Raw genomic sequence first — 25,410 nt, 5'->3', positions numbered from 1 at the left:
ATTTGTATGTATGTAAATGACTTCTGTTATAATTGGCAAACCATTTCGCATGTGAAATAAATCATGTTTTTCATTACATGACCCCTCTAAAGCTTTACAAAAATAGAGTATTCCTATTCAACAGTCCTATTCAGGTACTATCAGGATAATTGAGTCTCAATGAGCTCAAACTCTCTCAAACAGGAAGCTGTTATGTCACTGCTGGAATTACCCCAGTATACACAAGCAGAGCTTCAGGAACAGCACGACTATGTGGTCGATTTGTTGAGTTCTGGAGGGTCTGGATGGAGGAAATTCTCTTTTCCATCCCTTTCCCTCTCCCCCACCCCCCAATACTGCCTCTGTTGTCCCTCATCTCCTGCCAATGGAAAAGACTGATGTCATGTCACCATTGAAAGGGACACTAAATGCACCAAATGTTTCTTTCATCCACTCTTGCTTTCCATGCGCACACTTGTTTTTAGTGGGTGAGGAGGGGCGGAGCAAACATTCCCTCTATTGACCCCCCAAGCTGTGGAATGTGTGCCAAACTTCACTTATTCACAGCTCAGACAACTAAGCACGTGTCCACAATGAAGAGCTGACTGTAGTGAAGGCTAGCTAAACAATGCTAGTAAATGACAAGGCCAGCCAAGCAAAATAGACTGTACTGATAGTGAACAGTTTTGTGCTATTTATTGCTAAAAAGCAGGACTGACTTTTGTCAAAAAACAAAAACTTGAAGTTTATCAGTGATGGCTCTTCATCATTCCAAAGGATACTATGTGAAGTCAGTTTTAGCTTCGCAAGACAGTGAGCTAAGCAACAATTCGGTCCACCTGTTGAGTCGAGTCTGTCTAAGACCACATGCCCGATCAAACAAACATGTATAATTTATATAGAAACTATATAAATATAACTGAAAATTTGCATAGGTTATAAGCTAAGCTATGAAGCTAAACAACTAGCGGTGTGCTAAATGATGTTATGTTTTGTGCTAAGCTTTTGAGAACATATAACTATATAACTTTGATCGAATGTTCTATTAAAGTTACTGAAGAATATTTGTTCAGAACTTTTAGAAAACCTTGCTAGAACATTAAGCCAAAGTTTTGAGAACGTACCCTCTTAGCTAGGTTGTGAGAGAGAACATTACTGTTTGTTGTGATCATGATTTTGGTGAGGTGGGATTTGCGCTTTGCATTAGGAAAAAATAAGTCATGTGAATAATAACACTCTGGTTTAATGTCACATACATTTGAAGGTAAATCTATCGACCCACTGAGAAGCGAGGTTTGTAAAACTTGTAAGTATACAACAATGCTACACACTTCCATTACGTTGGTAATAGCATTCATGTCTGAATTAGCATACTTGCGTAGAGTGTGTTTCTGGACTACAAAGAAAAGTGCAGCTGGAGTATTGTAATACTATTTCTTTGTTGTGCTGCCTAATGTAAATATAGCTTGGATTTTCAACCAGGAAGGCATTTGAATGGTTATTCAATGAAAGGTTAAAGTGCAAGATAAAGCTGGCTTTATGTGGTTGCGGTACAAATGAATTAATTTGCTCTTGAAATGAAGATATTTGTGGATCCACTTTGACCAGGCAGGAGGGCAGACAGACTGTGACATCATTCTAGCAAAGTCCTCAGTGTGATGCATGCTTTGTTTTAGGTGAAAATATTTTGTTTGCATATTTCCCTTCTTAGACTTCTACTAAAGGGCAAAAAATGGAATGGCGTATGATTCATGCAGGTCTAGATATGGAAGCGTAACGCTCAGGACCGTTTCGGAATCTTGGAAGAGTTTCAGTCGCACACGGAGAACAATAAACATTCTTCAGGTCTCCAAAGGCTCAGTAGGAAAGCTTTGGAAATACACACTGCTACTGCCTTTTGTACACAAGCTGACTTTCTCAGCGCTGGTCTCTCAGGGAAGCAGGCCAGCTCTGTCAATGAGAGACTCCACTGGGAAAGGGGATGGGGAGGGAAAGACAGGCCATGGAGGAAAGAGAGGCACTCTACTCTCTCATTTGTAAATGAAACTCAGGTTCCTCGGCTCTCTAATATGGCACATTCAAGCTTGTTAGTCATTTGGATGTGAGTGGGGTCAGTGGATATGATTAGGGGGGTTTGCAGTGCCTGTTTCTTTAAAGGAATAGTCTCTTTAAAGGATTAGTTCACTCAAAAATGAAAATGATCCCATATTTTACTCACCCTCAAGCCATCCTAGGTGTAAATGACTATTCTCTTTCAGCCGAACACAATTGGAGTTAAATTAAATAAAATCCTGGCTCTTCACAGCTTTGTAATGGCATTGAATAGTGGCCAAGTTTTTGAAGAAAAATATCCATATTTAATTCACCCGATGTATGCTTTAGGAAATATGGTGTTCATGTGGTTTGGCATTTTTCTCTAAAACTTCTCGTTTTAGACTTCTAATTTGTGACCAGCGTTTTGTTTTGCTCTGCGCTTCTGCGTTAGTCAATTCTCACCTAAGCTTTAAGGTGCCATCGAAAGTTTTTTTACAAGATGTAATATAAGTCTAAGGTGTCCCCTGAATGTGTCTGTGAAGTTTCAGCTCAAAATACCCTATAGATTTTTTTTTTATTAATTTTTTTAACTGCCTATTTTGGGGCATCATTAACTATGCACCGATTCATGCTGCGGCCCCTTTAATTCCTCACGCTCCCCGCCCACGGAGCTCGCGCTTGCCTTAAACAGCATAAACAGCATAAAGTTCACACAGCTAATATAACCCTCAAAATGGATCTTTACAAAGTGTTTGTCATGCAGCATGTCTAATCGCGTAAGTATGGTATTTATTTGGATGTTTACATTTGATTCTGAACGAGTTTGATAGTGCTCCGTGGCTAAAGCTAACATTACACACTTTTGGAGAGATTTATAAAGAATGAAGTTGTGTTTATGAATTATACAGACTGCAAGTGTTTAAAAATGAAAATAGTGACGGCTCTTGTCTCCGTGAATACAGTAATAAACAATGGTAACTTTAACCACATTTAACAGTACATTAGCAGCATGCTAACGAAACATTTAGAAAGACAATTTACAAATATCACTAAAAATAACATGAAATCATGGATCATGTCAATTATTATTGCTCCATCTGCCATTTTTCACTGTTGTCCTTGCTTACTTACCTAGTCTGATGATTCAGCTGTGCACAGATCCAGACGTTAATACTGGCTGCCCTTGTGTAATGCCTTGAACATGAGCTGGCATATGCAAATATTGGGGGCGTACATATTAATGATCCCGACTGTTACGGAACAGTCGGTATTATGTTGAGATTCGCCTGTTCTTCGGAGGACTTTTAAACAAATGAGATTTACATAAGAAGGAGGAAACAATGGAGTTTGTACTGAACTCTTGTTATTTAACTATGCCAAGATAAATTAAATTTTTAATTCTAGGGCACATTTAAGCTACGTCTACGTCATACATCATATTTCAGGTCAGGTCACCGTTTCCGCATTAACTCGACTGTGATTATAGTTTATAAAGTTGTAAATATGGATATGTTTCTTACAAAAACCCATCGTTTCGCTTCAGAAGGCCTTTATTTACCCACTGGAGATTACTTTTATGAAGGATGGATGTGCTTTTTGGAGCTTCAAAAACTTGGGCACTATTCAGTGCCATTACAAAGCTGGGAAGAGCCAGGGTGATTGTGTTCAGCTAAAAGAAGAAAGTCATATACACCTAGAATGGGTTGAGGGTGAGTAAATTATTGGATAATTTTCATTTTTTGGTCAACTATTCCTTTAAGGCAGGTAATTGAAACACCTCTCTCGGGCATCTATTTCATTCATGCAAGTACAGCTCCCATCTCTTTGAATGAGGAAACATCAAATTCTCCAAAGCTGTTCACCAAGCTTACGATTAAAGGTGCCCTAGATTATGTTTTTAAAAGATGTAATATAAGTCTAAGGTGTCCCTCTGAATGTGTCTGTGAAGTTTCAGCTCAAAATACCCCATAGATTTTTTTTTAATAAATTTTTTTAACTGCCTATTTTGGGGCATCATTATAAACGCGCCGATTTTATGCTGCGGCCCCTTTAAATCCCGTGCTCTCCGCCCACAGAGCTCGCGCTTGCCTTGAACAGTGCCTTAACAAAGTTTACACAGCTAATATAACCCTCAAAATGAATCTTTACAAGAGTGTTCGTCATGCATGCGGCATGCATGCGTCGGATTATGTGAGTATTGTATACTGTTATATTGTTTACTTCTGATTTCTGAATGAGTTTGATAGTGCTCCGTGGCTAACGGGTAATGCTACACTGTTGGAGAGATTTATAAAGAATGAAGTTGTGTTTATGCATTATACAGACTGCAAGTGTTTAAAAATGAAAATAGCGACGGCTCTCTTGTCTCCGTGAATACAGTAATAACCGATGGTAACTTTAACCACATTTAACAGTACATTAGCAACATGCTAACGAAACATTTACAAAGACAGTTTACAAATATCACTAAAAATATCATGTTATCATGGATCATGTCAGTTATTATTGCTCCATCTGCCATTTTTCACTATTGTTCTTGCTTGCTTACCTAGTCTGATGATTTGGTTGTGCACATCCAGACGTTAATACTGGCTGCCCTTGTCTAATGCCTTTTATAATGTTGGAAACGTGGGCTGGCATATGCAAATATTGGGGGCGTACACCCCGACTGTTACATAACAGTCGGTGTTATGTTGAGATTCGCCTGTTCTTCGGAGGTCTTTTAAACAAATGAGATGTATATAAGAAGGAGGGAAACAATGGAGTTTGAGACTCACTGTATGTCAGTTCCATGTACTGAACTCTTGTTATTTTACTATGCCAAGATAAATTAAATTTTTCATTCGAGGGCACCTTTAAATGTCATATTTGAAATCTCTCATAAATGTTGTTTCTTATGCACAAATAGAATTAAAAAGCACATTTTTCAGGCTAGATCCGCCAATGCGCATATGCAGTTATAAGCGCGCATCTCAGAACACTGACTTTTTCTATAGCAATCAGAGCTTCTTATGGCAGCTGTGGTGATGCAAAGATTTTACCAATCGGTGATTGGCTCTTTTGTTTAGAAGGAGGGTCTTATTTTGCCATATTGTGCGTTGCACTTTCTCCTATTCATAGTAATATGCGTGCACTGTCTTTTTGTATCTAAAGTCTTTGCTCTTTCCCACCATGTAGCAGCACAGCGTGAATAGACCTGAGGCCTTAATAGTTAAAGCAGCCAACTTTTATAGCCAGATTTCCTTACCGCTACAGCATGAGTACTGTACTGGGAGCATTATTATCTCAGCTAAATACCCACACGGGTAAGGGTTTATATCTGAGGCATTTTTCAAAACAAGATTAGAAGTTGTTGTCACATGGAACCCTCTTGAGGATTTTTATTTTGGTCAGCTTTTAAGAGAAATCTTTTCATGGTAGCTTCCACTTATTAGTTTGTCTTAAAAAGACAGTTCATCTTATTGACAGTTCACCTGAACAATCATTATTTTATCATTCTTATTTATATTGATATGACATGCTGTGGCAGAGGAAAAGATTTTCAGTTAATAACAGCTTGAAATCCTCACACTTAAGCTATTGTGGCTTCAGAAGACTTGGAATGAATCATGAGATGCATCGAATGGGTTACATTTATGAGGCTTATATGGTGTTTTCTGGTAATTTTTTGGATCTGAATTATCTTTTTTGGGTGAACTATTCTTTTAATGCTTGATGTGAAGGCATGCAGAGCATGTGCTCATGTAAACAGATCTCCACCCAAAGACATCCGCTTTTATCTTCTGTTTTCTTCAACTTTCTCTTATAAACCGTGAGACTGTCAAAACCCTATGACTGGAGGAGCTGGAAATAGAAAATAGACAGAGCCTGTGACACTGATGAGTGGAGTAATTGCTGCTGAAAATTCAGCTTTGCCATAACAGGAATAAATTTGTTTAAAATATATTCAAATAGAAAGCAGTTATTTTAAATTGTGAACATTTTCAAAATGTTACAGTTTTACTGTATTTTTGATCAAATAAATGCAGCCTTGGTGAGCATAGGAGACTTCTTTCAAAATTATTCTGATTCTTATTTGGAGATTTTACCTCTGTCAGAAACATAACCTGCTTTTTCACTTCATCATTTCACCAGTTTACAGACACTTCATCACCAAATGTGCATGTCAATCACACTGAACGGCACATGCCTGCATCCCTTTAGATTTGCCAGATTATTTAACACAGAAATACTCTGAGAATTAGAGATAACAAAAGCTGAAGTTAGTTTGCTCTCACTAAATTGATGGACCATTATTGCTGACACTTTCTCGTATGTGGCAGCTTTTCTCTGCCGGTTCCATTGACACTGTGTCTCTCTTTTTGAGCTCAGAAAATGCAGCTGTTGTCTCTCAGTAGGGGCGTTGAGGGTGGAGGGTATTCAGGAGTCCCTAACTTTGCCCTTTGACCCCTCTTTGCCTCCTTTTCTCACTTTCTCTTTGATTTTAAAAGGGCCGTCTACCCCCCACAAAGAGCCACTTTTTCATACTGCAGTCACGCAAACAGTGGACAAAAGGGTGTTTTGAGCTCACCTCCCCTGCTTCAGACAAGAGTTTCAGCTAAAAAGCTTTAACTGTGTCTTTTCAGACTTGGTTTGCACAGTACTGTAAGTCTTCAGCCTTCCAGTGAAATGCATTCAAATGAATCAAACCGGGGTGAATCTTTCCAAAACATGTCCAGGTCATTTCTATCCTAGATAAAATGCTGAAAAATCTATGCTGAAAAAAAAATGGTGTAGGATTTAGTTTGAAACAATTTTCTCTCAGAAATTGCTATAAAACAAACAAAGAAATGGCAAGTAATACACTGAATTAAATGTGAAATTTTGAAGTATAGAAAGACTGACATTTTCTTGTAAAACGTATTTCAATGATCTTTATTTACAACTTTAACAAATCTTATTTTACATGATCATTTCTCAGGATCATTTTGCATTGTGACTAGAGCTGTCAATCAAACTTTAATCAGATTAATTACATGAATTAAACATGTAATTAATTAAGTCACAATTAAATTAAACATGAAGGTGATATTTCAAGTATGAATTGCTCACTTGGTAAGAATATCCTTGTGCAATTTTCGCACAGGTCATTGGGCATGATTAATTGCATTTTTTTATTACTTTGTCTGTATATTTTGCTTTTGGATTTTCTTATTCTCATTATTTTCGGCAAGGATTCTAATTACTTAAATACAATTTAGGCCTATACTTCATTAAAATCAGCATAAAGGCAAAACAACATACACAATGATGAATACTTTACAATTTAAATCTTATTTTTGGGGTTACAGTTATGAATGTGAAATAAGGGAGGAAATGTAATTAACTGTCATTAAAATAATGAAATAATAATTTTATTTATGTGTTTATTTATGTATATATTTAAAGCTGCAGTCCGTAAGTTTTGCCTCTTTTGTCGCCATCTCTGTTTGAAACCTGCAATTGAAGTTATTTTATTAACTGAAATATTTCAGTTATTTTCACAGTTATCATTGCGAAAATTATCATTTTTACGTGGGTTGTGCATTGGCACGGCTCCTCAGCACGGATGAATCTAATGTTTGCTGTCAGTCACCACCACATCGGTATGGATACTGTACTTCAGAATCACAGATTCTAAGTCTTGGAAGTATGTCCAAAATAAGAATTTTCACCAGAAAATGTCATCTGAAGGAGTAAGTAATAAATCTGCCACTTATGTTCTGACCAACAGAGAAAAAAAAGCATAAATCATGCTGCTAATAGTGATTAAATCTAACGATCTCTCAGCTCGGATCACGCCAAACCATGCAAATGGTTATTATTGTTATACTTTGTTCTCAAAATGGTTAATGCTAACAACATCAGCATTGCGTGACTATGTGCATTTAGTGTGTGTTAGCGTTACCTGTATATTTCAATTTCTGTAGCCACTCCACAGTCTTTTGCTTTTGACTACAGGTGTATCTCCAATTGTCACTGATGACTGTGGATCTTTCTGGATTACAATCAGCCATCAAAATGATAAGTTTAATTATTCCAGCTGCTGTGAGAAAATGCTATAAATAATCCTATAAATATAGCCTGCTAGCTGGGACTCCTTCTTTCTGTTTACAGACGTAACGTAATGACATTACCGACGTGACGTAAAAACATTATTACAAGCTTACCGTTGTGAATCGGTTAAAAAAAAAGTTACGGACAGCAGCTTTAATTATTATATTTATCTTATTTTATATAATGTTCTTTTATTTTTTATTTACATATAATTTTATTATATAACTTTGAGGTGAAATATGGCCCAGACTTGGTTTTGACAGGTTTGTGATATGCACTCATTCATGCCAAGCCTTACATATGTTGGAAAAAGTTAAGCTGGTAATTTTGCGCTGGGAAATCACACAATCAAACAGGCAAAGTTGCCAAGAGACATCATTCCAGCTAGAGGACAGTGGTGTGATCTCATAGTTCTTACTATATTACAATGCTCTGTTCTCAGATCAGGTAACTGGCACTTGTACATGAGAAACCCTAAGGAGCGGGACTCTTCAGGCCTAGTGCAAATGTCTTATATTGACTCAGTGTCTCAATGTTTGCACTGACACTTGTGGTGTCAAAACACATGTGGATCCACACTCACTCCCTGAAAGAGTTTCTTTGTGTTCTGTCTCCCTCATTCTCACTTTCTGTCTCTCCTCAGGGCTGGACGACAGTCTCCAGCAGTATGTTGCTAACTTTGAGAGAGAGAAGATAGATGGAGAGCAGCTTCTGAAGATTTCACATCAGGATCTGGAGGAGCTGGCGGTGACCTCGCGTTGGCCATCAGGAGCTGATTCTGGAGGCTGTGGATCTCCTTCTGTGCATTGGTCAGTACTTTATCTGCCCAACAGCTCACTCCCATCCAATCAGATGCCCTTTTACTGCCACATAGCCACATATTAGATTTTTGAGAGGGATCTTGTCCAATCATATACATATAGGCATATATAAATGCTTCTGTTTTATTTATTATTTTGAAAGAATAGTTATTGACTAATATGTAAAATCGACTAATGTGTAAAAATGTCTTGGCAGAACCAATCAAATGTTTAAATGGAGTCAAAAAAGTTGATATTACGTCAAGGGTTAGTTCACCCAAAAATGAAAATTCTGTCATTAATTACTCACCCTCATGTCGTTCCCCACTCGTAAGTTCTTCGTTCATCTTCGGAACACAAATTAAGATTTTTTTTTTATGAAATCCGATGGCTCAGTGAGGCCTCCATTGACAGCAAGATATTTAATACTTTCTAATGCCCAGAAAGGTACTAAAGACATATTTAAAACATTTCATGTGACTACAGTGGTTCGACCTTAATGTTATGAAGCGACGAGAATACTTTTTGTGCAGCAAAAAAACTAAATAACAACTTTATTCAACAATATCTAGTGATGGGCGATTTCAAAACACTACTTCATGAAGCTTCGAAGCTTTATGAATCTTTTGTTTTGAATCATCAGATTAATTCATCACATTGGAAATGAAAAGTCATTTGTCATTTTTATCATATTGGAAATGAAAAGTTCTGTAGTATACTGCAAATTTTGACAAATCTATACATATGCTATCCATAAATAAAATGCATATGTACTGCACAACAGTGTCAAACCATTAATATGTCAGTTTTATAGAAGCTCACGCACATGAAATGCAAACAAAAAATATATATCGTGGCCACGAATTAAAAATTTGTTCTCTTGTTTTAGTAAATTGTGGCCACGAATTAGAAATTCGTTCCCATTAGTTATTAATTAATTCCCTCATTTTAGTAAATCATGGCCAAGCTGAACTAATTCGTTCCCTCATTTTGACTTAACTAAAACAAGGTAATGAATTATTACAACGTGGCCACAAATTACTAAAACGAGGGGATAAGTTATTATATAGTGTGCACGATTTACTTAAAATGAGGGTACGAATTAATAAAACACACTGACGTATTAGTAAGTCGTGGGAACGAATTGTTAATTTGTGGCCACAATATGCTTTTTGGGGGTGGGGGGCTTCTGTATATTTCTGTCTCAGAATAAAAATAAAAAAGGTAATTCTGAGTAAAAAAAAAAAAATCTGAAGTTTGATTGACAAGCGATCTAACCAATCATAACGCCGAATCAGCCATTTTGTCCAACAAAGCAGTTAGGAGTTAGAAGATTAACCTCGGTGGACTTGAACTTGAAAAATGGTGTGTATTGACATCTTTCCGCGTTTGAAACAACATTCCTTCTCATGTTCATTCATGTTTATTTGATGCTATGAATTAACTGGTAGGAAGAGATGGTCGGTTCACGAGCCACTTGAGCTGAGGTGCTACAGCAATCTGTCATGACATAAAATGTTTTTTATTGTTCCAATTTCTTAAAAAATTACACAATTTGAAAGCTGGGACTTTGTTTAATATCATAAGTAACCTACTCTGTCTTATCTGTCGACATGTTGTCAGTGTCCTCTTTGCTCCACAATGTATTTTTCACTCTGTGTGGCGTGACAGTGCCATGGCTTGTCAGATAAAGCAACAGTAACTAAGGGGGGCGGGTCTTTGCTACTGTAGTGTGCTATTCCAAGCATTGCCAAAGTGACCATAGCCAAGCACATAATTTTCTCTGAAGAGCCTGATATGCCTCTAAAATGACCGTATTATTTTACTGTTAATCAGGCCACATAAAGCTGTTGACAATCAAGAACTGTTTGGACACAAGTAGCTTAAGCATTCTGACACAAATGGCCTCCTCTAACATTCAAAGAGAACTTTCTCCCCAGCATGAGCTGTGTTATAGGTGGAGATTGCCATGAACAGGAAAGCAGAGATTTCCCAGGCATTCCGATCAGCTGTTCTGTCTCGCTTCCTTCCCAAAATTTCTTCTTGACTTCCTCCGCTCTCTTTTTTTCCCTCTCAGACAGTATTAATGACCAGAAAGTGCACCTTAAAAACTCATGGTGGACTAGAGGAACATTCTGCCTATATTAAACTGAGAATGTGTTTTTGTGTGTTAGCAAACCCAAAGTTGTAGGCAGTGCTGATTCTTATCACAGAACCGGTGCTAGCTGCCGCTCTGTCCCAACATTGTGGTGGATATGAATAGGGAGGGTCAGTTGGAACAAACAGTGTCCACTGTGTCCATTCAGAGACCACTCTTTCAGGATAGGAGACTGACACAGGACTTTATAATAGGAGACTGCACCATGAAGAGACACCGATGAGACACTTTCTGTTCTATCTCCATTTTTCTGTGCAATTTGTTTGTGCATTCAAATGGTACTTTCAATAAGGAAGCTTATATGTAACTTCATCAAATGTGTCTTAAAGGGAAAGTTCACCCAAAACATTGATTTACTCACCCTCATGAAGTGAGACACAGTTAAATGAAATGTAGCCTATAAACATCCAATTTCAACTAAAAATCAATTAAATTTGGTAAATAACCAATATAGTACACCTTACAACTCATCACGATCTTTAGAGGCGAAAATTTACATATTGTGTCTTTAACAGATCAAATATTCATATATACCTGTGATCTCTTAGATGAAGGTTAGTTTTAAAGTAACCAACAGTATAATGTTTGCAAATGACTCCTAATTTATGTATCCTAATTTAATGTATCCTAATTTAGTTACTTGGTGTTTGGTAATGAAGGGCCTACTTTGCATCAGCAACACTCACTGACAACAACTCATTTATAAGAAGACAAGTGACAGCACCTGTATTCATAGCAACTAGTTTTTAACCAATTAATCATTTGATTTTTAATCATAAATATAGGGGCTGCTGCTCAGTATAATAGTTTTCAAGAACATTGGTATACTATTTAGCCTAGGCTACCAAAATGAACACCAAAACTTTAACATGAACTGATAAAAATTATAGCAATTCATGCAAAAAATTGATGGTGCAGCCTGCACGTTTCTTGACCACCTTCTTCCATATGGATCAATTTTCTGTTCTGATCTCAACAAGTCTCAGCAAACTATTGAGTAAGCACCAATCAGAGGCCGCAATTTTATGATGTCATCATGTAGACTTCTTACAAAGTATTTTACAGTATTTTAAAAATACAAAAATACAAAACACTAAAGTATTTTGATACAAAATACAAAGCCATTTTCATCAACCCTATCAAATACAAATTACAAAATATTATTTTGTATTTGAAATACATATTTTAAATACATGTATCATAAATACTGCCCATCCCTGACTATAAGTAACTTTGTAACTACATGTCAACTAACTCTCATTAGAGTATTAGTAAACTGTCTGCTTAATATCTGCTAACGTTTTATTTTGAATGTCCCACAACAGACATTTTACTGACTATAAGTAACTATTCAACTACATGTCATTTCTACTTACCCTAACACCTAACTGTAACCTAACAGTCTACTAATACTCTAATGAGAGTTTAATAAATAAATACAGAAGAGAAAACACAACCACCATAAACATTAACACAAGACATTGAACTGAGGAAAACTGAGGGGCTGTTTACACAACACCGTTTTTAACTAAAAATGTAAAACTTTTTATGCATTTTGGCCATGACAACGGCATTTTGGGGGCCTGAAAACGTAAAAAAAAAAAGAAAAGAAAAAAAAAAAAGGTTTTTGAAAACGATTATCATCTCAGTGCAAACTACAAAAATGCAAATTTGTGAAAACAGTGATATCATGCGCATGCGTATTATGCAGTCTATAAGCACGTAGTGTTTCTTTAACAAAGTGACATCAACTACTGGCCTGGACATAAATAATACAGACGTTTTCGCGGATCCTTGTGAACAGGGATCGTTTTGACAATGTTGTCATCTGTACGCAAAAAAAGAAAAGAAAAAGGAAACACTTTTTCTTTCGTACATCATTGCCATGTAAATGAACCCCCAGGGCTTAAATACACAAGGAAAGATAATCAACGGAACAGGAAACAGGTGTGAACCATGACTAGAAACTAAACAGAACAAGACACTGAAACAGAACATGACTATGAACTAAACTAGATAAGATCAAGACAATATCGGTGTATCATTATTTGTTTTTTGTTTTTTTGGAGTTTGGTCATCATATGTGAGCCATGCTGGCAAAATGAGTCGGGTTGCTCAAGGGCTAATTTCGACCTACAGGCAAAACAAATGAAAAATGGCAGTTTTGGTCGAAATTGAGGTTTTCACAAATATTCGTTCATTAAGTCCTCGTCTAGTGATCCCAATGCTCCAAATAGCAATTAAACATCTAAAAGTATCTTTATTTGTACGTTTTCTGAGAGGAGTACCTTTTCTTTGTCCATGAAAAATGCCAATTTTCTCTGGTCAGTTCTCCACGACTCGCTCTTCCCCTCAGCACAAGTTTAGTATTGTTGTTAAACGCAGCATTCCAACTTCCATATTCCAAATATTTATAGCGAATTCTCGATGGCATGAGTCTGAACCGATGAAATGTGATTTTCAAACTCATGCTGATGTAAAAAAAATAATCTTACTCGCGCTGACTGAGAGATCCGAAGCGCGCGCACAAAGATGCCGCAATCCTGAAATATACACATACACAGAAGAATTACAGTAGCCTATTTAAAAAAAAAAAAACCTGTCTTGGCGAGTATTCATGCACATGGTATCTTGACATTGTCTTAAGCAGTGTTGGGCACGTTACTTTAAAAAAGTAATTAGTTATAGTTACTAGTTACTTCTCACAAATAGTAACGGAGTTAGTAACTGAGTTACATCACTATAAAATAACTAATTACCAGGGAAAGTAACTATTGCGTTACTTTTAAAAAAATAAAAATATGCCAAATAAATTGAATGCCCCCAATATTACATATAAGTCTAAGAATAAATTATTCTTGATGCGACTCCTGACTCATGATCTGCTCTTGCTCACGACATGAAATTTCTCTGTACTGTGTTGGTAGCCATTAAAGAAAACGTAGTTTCATATTTATGTTTAAATAGTCCTATGTTATGTTTTAAATCCATTTATTCGATTATGAAACGTGAACAGCGTGAGTAAGATGCGCAAATATATCGGGAGACATGGAGTGGGTCAGACATGAAATTAAACAGTTTTGTTTTATAGAAAGCCTCTCTTTAAAGTGAATTTCGTTTTGTAAAAATTGTATCTTAATTTTAATCAACGTTTCATCAACCAATTGCTTGGATTTAATATATAACAAGTAAATATAGCAGACAATAAAATCATGACATGGAGGCGCGGGCGCGATCACTGGCGCGTGAACTGGAGCGCGTCTTATAGGCTAAATGAACCGAAACTCAGAGGCTGCTTGCCTCGCAGATATGAGAAATATATCTATAGAATGCTTGAAATATCTACTTTAACGAAAATGAAGTAATTAAACACGAAAAGAAAGAGGCTACTCTGATTATATAGCCTAATCCGAATGAAATGTGCGTTATCTCTCTAGGCGCGTCCATATGAGCAGATGATCAGCAATGAGAATCAGCAATGTCAACTTCATCTTTGCAGCCGACACTGATTCAGAAAACATTACTTTATTAATAAACAATTAAAATGCCTCCTTGCTGTTTTGGTCACATTCATAATTATTACTTTTGCCGGTTCTTTATGGCAAGCTTTATGCGTGCCCTTGAGTGTATAGCCTATATTATGTAAACGCTCCTTATTATGGTTTATTCTCTCCAGTATTTAAGAAATTAAATGAATATAAATGTGATTAGTCAACTAATAGTTTAAATGAACAACTACTAGTCGACTAGAAAAAAACTAATTTCACATATTTTCGATCAAGCATCAAAAAGGGTATTCTGGTTTGAGCTCGCGCTTCGCGCGCATGCTCTGACAGACACACACACAGCGCATCGTACATTATTATCAGTTTAAAATTATATTTGTGTATGACTAACCGCAGCACACACCAGAGAAAAAAACTTTGCAGGTCCTATGGCTGAGAGAGAGCTTACTCGGATGAAAACCGTTTCAGTGAGCTCAATTATAGTAACGCGGCATTTTTTTTGTCAGTAACGCTAACGGCGTTGTAACGGGAGAAAAAGTAATTCGTTTGATTACTCGTTACTGAAAAAAGTAACGGCGTTAGTAACGCGCGTTATTTATAACGCCGTTATTCCCATCACTGGTCTTAAGTGAACGTTTGGTTAACTGTCGGGGAAAACCATCTAGTGTGTAACATTATATTAGATCCGTGTGATACAGTAGGTCTTAACATAGGCTATGGGCTGTCTGTTTCATTTATGTTAATCAAACAATTGTAGAATTATGGGAAAAAAAAAGTGAAATATACAGTATAATATCTTCCTATAGATATGGGTTTTGACTGGTTTGTGACAAATTTGGTGTTATTACCAGGGATTTTAAGGTAGGGTTAGCTAGGTGATTTTGTTTTGGAACCTTCAGAAAACTATAACTTGATTTTTCTCAAAATTGACTTTGCTGACTCTATCGACTTCAAACAGGTGTAGCTCATTCATTTTTTGTTGGATTCCAACAAATCATACATCATTTTGAAGGGGTTTTTTTTTTTTTAATATAGAATGTGAAAATAACAATAATTCATTTTTGATAACTTGTTCATTGCGACTCATTTTGCCATCACGGGTCACATATGTTACGAGGGTGAGCAAATGACAACAGTGGGTGAACTAATCCTTTACATCCGTCCATAATTGCATTAAAGGTGTGTTTCTTTGTAAGAATAGAATATGCCTGCAGCAAAGAGTAAAAGGAAGCTTTGTGGTTTGATGTTGGATGTTGGATGTTGATGCTCTACCTGTTAGACCAGGTGGCTGTTCACAAGGATGTTGTTGAGAAAAGATTTACCTCAGTCGTTTTCCGTTTATATTTAAGCGTCATCTGTTCTAAGCAGTGAGTGAGCAGAGAACCACAGAGGAACTGTAGCACGAAGGCTGGAATAGACATTGCGGTGTTGACTTTGTGAGAGGTCAGCTATAGCACTCCTGGGTAGAATGTTCTGGAAGATATCTCCTGGAGAGCAGGAAACAGATGTGACCCACCCACCTGTCAGAGAGCCCCCCGCCCAGCTCTCTCTCACACAAACGCATAGAGACAAACACACAGTAAGCTAGTGCAGGAAAATATGTCACGCCATTGTTCCAGTAGTTTCCGCTGAGTGGACTGACTCAGCCTCATCTTAGTGCTCTGTATCTGTTAGGTCTCTGGTTATTTTTAAAAATAGTGTTCATGAGCGTTAAGACGTGCTAAACTCCACAACTCTCTCTGGCTCGGTTCCACTTCAGTAAAGTACCATGGTTTTTGGATATGGAATTATGCTTATTGGACATTGTAATTTCATAGTATCATTTGAAGAACCTTGGAGTCACATATACTGTAAATACCATGATATATAAATAAGTTTAATCAGTATCACGGTCATGTTTCCTTTACTTCTGATGTGGCTCCTGTACGGACAGGGATGTTTCTGAATAGAAGCAAGACACAAAAATATATGCAATCCATGGACACTATTTTATCTGGAATCCATTGCATGTCTATTGATAGAAGAGTCTGAACAATTCATAACATCACCAAAGAGAAAAATAACAACCACGACTGAGATTGTCAAAATTGCGACTTTTTTATATATTACAATTTCAACTATATATCACAATTGCTACTTTTTATGTATCAAAATTTAATCTATATGTAACAATTCTGACTCTGTCACAATTACGACGTTTTATACATTACAATTTCAACTATATGTAACAATTGGGATTTTATGTCACAACTGTGACTGTCACAGTTGCGACATTTTATATATCTCAATTTCAACTATATGTAACAATTACGACTTTATATGTCAACTGCGACTCAGAATTGCGACTTTTTATATCTCATAATTTCAAGTATATGTAGCAATTGCGACTTTGTCACAGCTGCGACTTTGTTGCAATTACGACTTTTTATATATCACAATTTCAACTATATGTAACAATTGTGACTTTATGTTACAGCTGCGACTTTGTCACAATTACGACTTTTTATACATGACAGTTACAACTTTATGTAAAAATTGTGACTTTATATGTCACAAATGTGAATTTTAATGTATCACAATTTCAGCTATATGTAATAATTGTGACTTCATGTCACAACTTTTTATATATCACAATTTCAACTATATGTAACAATTTATATGTCGCAACTGTGACTCACAATTGCGATTTTTTTTTTTTATATCTCAGTTTCAACTATATGTGTAGCAATTGGGACTTTGTCACAGCTGCGACTTTGTTACAATTACTAATTTTGTATCCCACAATTTCAACTTTATATCTCACAATTGTGATTCACTGTATTTCTTGACAGCGACTTTGTAGCTTACAATTGCTAGTGTATCTCACAATGTAACTTTACATCTCACAAAGGTGACTGTATTTCTCGCAATGTGACTATAGTTCTCATAATTACAAAATTATTTATTTAATGGTTGGCTCATTCACTAAGAAATGACAAAACAGTTGGCCTCATAATTACAGGTTCGTACATTTTTTACTTGGAATGTGAAAATAAGGGGGGGGGGGGGGGTTGAGACAATATCATCATCTCTGAGAAATGCTTTAAAATGTTTTATATGTTGAATGTCTTATAATCAATTCTTTTAGCTCCTACTTTGTCTGTCCTTCTAATTTATTTCTCTCAGGTATTTCAAGTGTCTATATTTATGGTTTTAGTAACTGCAGATGGCAGACATTCTGCCTCCGGGCAGAGTCACGCCCCACATCTGTCTTGATGATAACACACCCCATGAACTTTGAAGAAATAGTTCCCCCCAAAATGAAAATTTGGTAATTTTCTCTCAAAATCTCATTCATGTTTGCACACATGCAGTACTGCCACACCAAGATTACTAAATCTAATGCCATTGATGCCAAACGCCATTGGATGAGTTGGAATGCTAGCTTGTTTGAAATATCTACTTCAGTCATGAAACTCTAGATAGGTCTTTTATATGCAATCTGCAAGCAATCACATCATTACCACATTTAAATAAAAAATTTAATTATCAGGTTCAGTGTTTGCTGTAGGCTAGTCCTGCATTGCGCTATCAGAGTTCCTCTGAAACCTTCCACCTCCCCCAGCTCCACCTGTCTAGATCTGCTACAGGATTTATGTATATATATTCATGCAGCAGCAGCATATCTTACATGCTCACAGTGGCAGCGTCTCTGTGTGTGTAATGGCAGTAGCAAGTCCATACTTGCTCTGCAACAGATATAAAAAGTCCAACCTGGTCTCATGACGAAAACGTACCCGTGGGCACGTTTTCGCGAGTCGCGAAATACATACCAATGAGTACATATCGCTGCAGTTTCGCTGCGAAATGTCCACTGAGTGGCGCTAAAAGCGTGTTCCTTTTTTTTTTTTTTTGCTGGAGCAGATAATAGGGTGAATGCGGTACGTTTTTATGACGTTGTTTTTATGACGAATCGCCAGCGGTTCTTGATTTGACATTTGCGCTCTGGTTGCGTTTTAAAATAACTTCCCACCGACACTACGACTAAACCTACCTGATAGTGTTAACAAAAGCAAACGTGACGTAAGAAGCGTCCGCGATCCGTTTTTCAGCTCGTTTAGATCTCTCTTTGAGCTCTCTCTTTTTTTTTTTGCTGTCAGTCGCCTTTCACGGGATTCGTACCCAGGCAGGGGGGGAATCGACTCCTCGTCGTAAGTCCAACTCCGTATCGGTTGAGCTACCGAGCAAGCTTGGTTACGGCCAAAAAAAGCGAAACGCATAGAGCCGGAAAGTCCAAAGTACATTCTTTTACAAATCGGGCACTCCGGTAAGAAGCGTTTTGAAGTCGTGACATGATATTGTGCGAGGAGACGCAAAAACGAGTCTTTATGAATCCATAATCCGACCCCGGCCGACATTTTACCGGCCTCTAGCGTTCGTTTCTGTCGGAAACTGCAGCGAGACGTACTCGTCGGTACGTAATTTTGTGTCTCGCGAAAACGTGCCCACGGGTACGTCTCTTCCTATGAGACCAGGTTGAAAAAGTTGTAATTGCAACAAAGTCGCAGCTGTGACAAAGTCGCAATTGCTACATATACTTGAAATTGTGAGATATAAAAAGTCGCAACTTGTGAGTCGCAGTTGACATATAAAGTCGTAATTGTTACATATAGTTAAAATTGAGATATATAAAATGTCGCAACTGTGACAGTCACAGTTGTGACATAAAATCACAATTGTTACATGCATAACAGATATGGTCCAAGATTCGGTAATGTCAAAACTATTTTGTGTTATTTGCATTGAACTTCTTCAACATTAAACACATCCTGGAGTCTGTGGTCCAGGGGAGATTCTGCCCGTACGGCTAACTTCTAGCACAATTACTTCTCCTCATTTTTGAGGAAGGCAGCATGAAATTAATATCTGGAGGACGGATTACACTTTATTATTGCTTTAAGAATTCTGACATCATGAACTCATCATAGCTAAAGCTTCATCATAATACAAAAACAACAGGGGAAGATTCCAGAGGAAGATTCCTGAACTCAGTGCAGGTTAATATATCTCTCAAACACCTGTATTTTGTGTTGTTGTCTTTGACCAGGCCAAAGTCTCTGCACTTTTTGGCAGACAAGAGCATGCAAACAGTCTGTTGGTCAGTGTCTGGCTGGGTCTAGGGCAGAGAGGAGCTTTCTGGAATTCTTTTGAAGTCAGGCAGTGACCATGTTCATGCGTCGGCTCTGACTGGTGCACTGGAACGTGATGGGATTTTTAGCTGGAAAGGTTGTGAGAATGACCCATGCGCTGTAAGCCACTGTCACATGGCATTACAAATACCAGATACTTCACATTTCATATCACTAAAGTAGAAGATAAACAAATGGAAACTGCTTTAGCAGTTGATAAGCTAGGCATTTATTAGTGGTACTTTTAGCATGACTATTATTATAGCTTATAGTGATTGCAATTGACATGCTGTGTCTAAAAACATTACATTCAGTTTGCACTTAAGTATATTCTTTTAAAAAATTTTTATTTCAGTAATAAGTAGTACTCTTTTTAAAAGTATACTAAAGTGTTTCTCACAGGGGTATCTACAGACCTGAAAATAATAGAGAGTTGGGATTGGGCTTTTTTGACTTGGGCCATTAAGCAACCATCCAAAACAACCTAGCAACTGCATAGCAACATGCTAAAAACACCCAGTACCCTGGCATTGTGTCAGTGACCTTTGAGCGGAAAAGCACCACTTCCTTTAGAGAATGTACAAATCTAGTTTGATCTTAGAAGACTAATGTAAGACTTTTTTTTCTTTGCAGAACTGTGGTGTGGAGACTGATAACTTGAAGACTCTGTTAGGTCAGATGCGAGCAGCATCCAATAACTTGCACAACTGTGCATCAGAACGCAGGAAAAATCCTTCTTATGATGGAGGAAGTCCAAACAAACCACCTAACGTGTTCCTCACCGCTGTGGTGGAGCTGATAGGGGCTGCCAAGGGCATGCTGGCCTGGCTTGACAGGTATGTGAGATTTACACACATGCACACACAATTTCTTTCTTTTAGACTGTGTTAGCATTTGGAACAAATCTTCTTAAAGTAATGTTAAAAGAAAGTCCTTATGTTATTAGTATTCGATAAAAGTGTTCAATTTTTTTTTAATGTCCTTCAATATAGATTCATTTGAATATTGAAGTTTTTTGCTTTTAGAGATGCTAGCGGAGTTGACAAATTACATCAAGAGAAGGTTTTCAGGAATGTTGTGCTAACGTTTCTAACATCTCAACAGTTTTGGCTACTGTTATGCAAAGAATGTGTAAATGTTAGGAACAAATGTTCTTAAATTAAAATCTTAAAGGAATACTTCCCCAAAAAATGAAAATTTTGTCATCATTTACTCAGCCTCAAGTTGTTCCAAACCTGTATGAATTTCTTTCTTTTGTTGAACACAAAATAATATATTTTGAAGAATGTTGGTAACCAAACAGTTGATGAACCCCATTGACTTCCTTAGTATTTTTTTTTTTCTATGGAAGTCAATGGGGTCCATCAACTGTTTGGTTAACAGTATTCTTCAAAATATCTTCTTTTGTGTTCAGCAGTAGAAAGAAATTCATACAGGTTTAGAACAACTTGAGGGTTAGTAAACAATGACAGAATTTTCATTTTTGGGTGAACTATCCATTTAATTGTGTTATTCATAATCAGTAAACATTTTCACAATGTTAAGAGAACATTAACATTATGCTAACGTTATGTAAAGGCTGTGTAAACACTAGGAAAAACTGCTACTACTATAATAATATTATTACAAATATGTTAATACAACAAAACATGGTGTATGGTATTAGCATTCAAAGTTCTCACAGTGTTAAGAGAAAACGTTTGTCCAAAATTTTCGAATGTCTTGAATTAGATTTTTTTTAAGTAATAACAACAAATGAATAGGTTGACAAATAAAATTTTCAAGAATGTTATGCTAACCTTTAAATACCGTTAACTGAACATTTTCAGTGAACCCACAACCAAAATGAATGTTTTATAAAGAATTTTATAACATAATCAGAAGAACATTTTTTTTTGCTCGTTACAGTATTTTCTTACTAGATATGAATTGTAGTACAGGTGTCATTGACAGGGTTTTCAAACACTGTAACTGCAAATTAACTTCAGCGTCACATTTTTACTGGCAGCTGTCTCACCAACTATTGTTTTGGTTTTGTGCTCAGTCAAAACACCTTAAATCTTTTCTTCATGATGTCATACAGACTGCCGGCATACAGACACACACGTACATATATACTACATGTTTGGGCTTGAACCAACACATACCAGATTTCACAATCATTTGATCACCTCATGACCATTTGGATAGGTTACACTTGTGTTTTCTTTGTCTGCAGGACTCCCCTCACAGGAATCAGTGATTTCGCCTCAACCAAGAACAAGATCATTCAGCTCTGTCTGGAACTGACCACAACTGTCCAGAAGGTTTGTTATGTGTTAATGATCATTCATCTCCTCATAGCTCTGCAAGCATTCACTGCACTATTAATGGTCACATACTCTAAAGGGGTGGTTGATTATGAGTTCACTTTTTTAACTTTAGTTAGTGTGTAATGTTGCTGTTTGAGCATAAACAACATCTGCAATAGTTACAACGCTCAAAGATCAATGCAAATGGAGATATTTTCTTTTAAAGAAATTGCTTTTTAAGGAATACAACAAATGGCTAAGGACTACAACAAGCTTCTTCTTAAAATTTACATAAACCCTGCCCCCGAAAACACACAACAAAGGGGTGAGGCCATGTTATTGCAATACAGTAGGTAACATAGCATGTCATAAAAGTAAGATGATAACATGACAAGTTATAACCGTAATTAAACTAAACTATACCTGTTCTATCTTCATGCAGCATATATTCTGACTCTGTAGGCATCTTACAACAGTTCCCACACGAGCGATTTATAGATTATCATGACAGAATATGCTAATCAATGACTTTAAGATAGTTAACTCCACATCAACTACATAAATTCATCAACTAACTATTCAGAAACGTACTGTTGCATTCTACCTGTTGTCACTTCTTCTTGAGTCTCTCCATCATTGTAAGACTCCGGTTTGAACATAAAAGGCTGTACAGTTTCTGACATTTTCAGTGGGTGTGCGTGAGGTAATCGGAGCTGCTGCTAACAATGACTCTTGAAACTCCGCCCTCTTCTTGGGAGCAGCAGCTCATTTGCATTTAAAGGGACACACACAAAAATTGAGCATTTTTGCTCACCCTCAAAAATGTATAAATTGAACATGCTATAAAAACTTATCTGTGGGGTATTTTGAGTTAAAACTTCATATACACACTCTGGAGACATCAGAGACTTTTTTTTACATCTTGTAAAAGTGGCATTATATGACCCCTTTAATTCAATTTAAGTTTGCATTAAACCAGTCAAATATACAATTAAAAACATTATTAATGTTGAAAATTATAATTTATGTTGTTTGAAATAGAAACGTTTTATTTTATAATTATTTTTATAATTTAATTCTGTCTTCATCGAGTATAGAATTTCTCCTTTTTTTCAAATTCTTTAGTGATTGTTTAGTAAATATTGTTAAAATATTATTAAATTGAATGCACATTTTACATTTTAACAGGGTTATTATTGTTAACTAAAACTAAATCTACAACCATTTAAAAAATGTTTTCATTATTTGAAATAAACTTTAACTGAAATAAAATAAAATATAAAAAAAACCTTAAACTTATTGTATTTCAGCTAGTTGCCAAGTCAACATTTCTCATTTTCGTTTAAGCATTTCTCATTAAGTTGAAGTAGTAAAACAACTAAAACTAAATGAACCAAAACTAATACATGAAATAAATAAAAACTACATAGACCTAAATAAAACTATTAAAAATGACAAATCACACAACAAAATTGTTAAAACTTTAACTAAAATTAAAGTGAAAACAGAAAATATATTAAAAAATCTAATTGAAAATATTACCAAAAATATAATAGTATATCAATGATACTAAAGCAACACTATTAGATTTTTACCAGCATAAGATTTTTGTCTGCATTGGCCTTTAAAAGGGTTATGATTCTCAAATGATTTGTTTGAAGCACTTCAGTCTCTCTAAACCCCTCTTAATATTTTCTATCGAGTGTTCAAAATACATAGATTTGTGTGTTATGTTGTGTAATCCCAGTGCAGCTGTAGTTCTTGGGCTAACCGGCTAACTCACGTTATTATTCTCTTACTGAAATAGTTCTGCTAATCATCTGTGGGCCCATTATTACCTACAATTGTGTCGATTAATGCATAATATCTTATGTTCTTATTACTTGGATAATAATAAAGAATGGATCAAAGATTTTTGTTTATACATTTATCAACTTTATCAGTCATTCACATTTGTGCTTGGCTAACATTTGTACGCGGTAGACCAATCACAACAGACTGGACCATCTGACCAATCAAAGCTCAGTAAGCTCAGTACTTACAGGTTGTGATTCTGAGAAGCAAGTTGGTCCAAATAAACTGGGTACTGACCCATCTTTCATGGACAAGCATTTTGCGAACCCCTCGTTGAACTCACTGAGATTTACAAAGCAGTCATCAGTAAAATGACAGGAAACAACAAAAGGCTGGGATTATACTGCTGTGGTATCGTAAAAATGAATTCCAACCACTGATTCTTCATATACTCATACGTTTGAAGTGAAAATAACACTAATTTGCTGTTACAGTGCAGAACACATCAGTGTCTTCTCCACATGATGTAAACCACACAAACCAGGGTCAAAGTGAGGGTCAAAGTAGGCGTTTTCTACGCGGGCAGCCAATAAAGACCATTATGCAAATGTGTTACCGCGTTACTTGCAGGTCACAGAAATGAGACTGGAATTACTGACGACTTGTTTAGGCGGTTCAGAGTTGATTCTTTATTTTGGGAGACATTAACTTTTTTATTACATTCACAGACAGCTATATTACACACAGCATGAAAGGTAATATTCGATAAAGCATAATAGGGGCACTTTCATTGAAATAGAAATAGCCATTTGTAAGATTATAAATGTTGGATGATCAATATTATGTGACCTCAATTTCTTTCCAAAACTATTGAACAGTAATGTATTAAGGTATGTCTCTTTACACACAGACTCCTGAAGCACAGAGAAACATATGGTTTTAGTGAGCATGTCTCAGTGGGGATGGGCAGCTCATAACTGTGATCGATGTCTCGGCTCTGTTTTTGCTCTTCATAGTCTCACATCTCTCAAGCACCACAATTTAAACTCTGCTGCAATTATCCCGTCAAACTCGTCTTTAAATCATAATTAAACACAGGCGATAGGCCCTTCTCCATTTATTTGTCAGCACATTCCATATTTTGAATCCTTATGTTACATTTCTTAAATACTTTCTTTGGTATTTTGATTTCATGTTTACCATTCCATATTTTCCTGTGGGAACTCAACCTAACGTGGCATCTCATGCGAATCCTCCCTTTTTAATTGCAGGACTGCACAGTGTTTGAAATGGAGGAGAAGATATTAGAAGTGGTAAGTAGAAAGTCTTGCCGTCAGCCGTTTTGCACACAGTATATTTATGAATTCCCTTGAAGCAGCAACATTATTTAGGCATGCAAACTTCTCTCAGGTCAGAGATTCAGATGTTGTCTGTAATGCATTTGGGTTCATTGTTAGTGTGGAGATGCAACTTCTATTGTTTGGTTGAGATGTTTTCCTTAGGAACCACTGGAGCATCCTGTGTTAGATAACAGTATCTCGCAGTCTCCTTCCAAGGAATGTTCCATATGCAATACAATCATTTTTACAGATAGTAAAAACAAGC

The 25,410-nt window shown here is 36.4% G+C and overlaps 1 protein-coding gene across 1 annotated transcript in view; it reads left to right on the top strand.

Annotated features, from left to right (window-relative positions):
• LOC125278727 (connector enhancer of kinase suppressor of ras 3-like) overlaps positions 1-25,410 on the top strand; it is a 74,813-nt gene that overhangs the window by 6,821 nt on the left and 42,582 nt on the right. The window contains exons 2-5 of the mRNA XM_048208074.1: positions 8,732-8,897; positions 20,354-20,556; positions 21,939-22,026; positions 25,077-25,118. Of these exons, the coding sequence (XP_048064031.1) occupies positions 20,399-20,556; positions 21,939-22,026; positions 25,077-25,118 (288 nt within the window). The 5' untranslated portion in view covers positions 8,732-8,897; positions 20,354-20,398. The remainder of the gene's footprint in view (positions 1-8,731; positions 8,898-20,353; positions 20,557-21,938; positions 22,027-25,076; positions 25,119-25,410) is intronic.

This window comes from Megalobrama amblycephala, linkage group LG11 (assembly GCF_018812025.1).
Source record: "Megalobrama amblycephala isolate DHTTF-2021 linkage group LG11, ASM1881202v1, whole genome shotgun sequence".
Lineage (NCBI taxonomy): Eukaryota > Metazoa > Chordata > Actinopteri > Cypriniformes > Xenocyprididae > Megalobrama > Megalobrama amblycephala.
The sequence above is the reverse complement of the archived record's forward strand: the minus strand, read 5'-3'. Positions and strand labels throughout refer to the sequence as shown.